At 37.6% G+C, this 210-nt stretch overlaps 1 protein-coding gene across 1 annotated transcript in view; it reads left to right on the top strand.

Moving 5' to 3' along the window:
* LOC119593563 (GATA zinc finger domain-containing protein 14-like) overlaps nucleotides 1-210 on the top strand; it is a 2487-nt gene that overhangs the window by 566 nt on the left and 1711 nt on the right. The window contains exon 2 of the mRNA XM_037942520.1: nucleotides 98-138. Coding sequence (XP_037798448.1) covers nucleotides 98-138 — 41 coding nt within the window. The remainder of the gene's footprint in view (nucleotides 1-97; nucleotides 139-210) is intronic.

Below are 210 nucleotides of genomic sequence, written 5' to 3'. Positions count from 1 at the left end.
TTTTACATCGCTCTATCATTACTCTTTCAAACTACCATTATTACTGTTGCTTTACTACAGTGTCGAATCGTATAACACTATTTAATTATCACTACAGGGTTGGCGGCAGCAGCCAACTCCACTGAAGAAGCTCCGAGGGCAAGTATATTCGAAATTCCTTGAAAATGATCTGCAATTTTTAAACATCCAAGATCACTTTACGCTTTGGAT

The sequence above is a fragment of the Penaeus monodon genome, chromosome 32 (genome assembly GCF_015228065.2).
Source record: "Penaeus monodon isolate SGIC_2016 chromosome 32, NSTDA_Pmon_1, whole genome shotgun sequence".
NCBI classification, from domain to species: Eukaryota; Metazoa; Arthropoda; class Malacostraca; order Decapoda; family Penaeidae; genus Penaeus; species Penaeus monodon.
The sequence above is the reverse complement of the archived record's forward strand: the minus strand, read 5'-3'. Positions and strand labels throughout refer to the sequence as shown.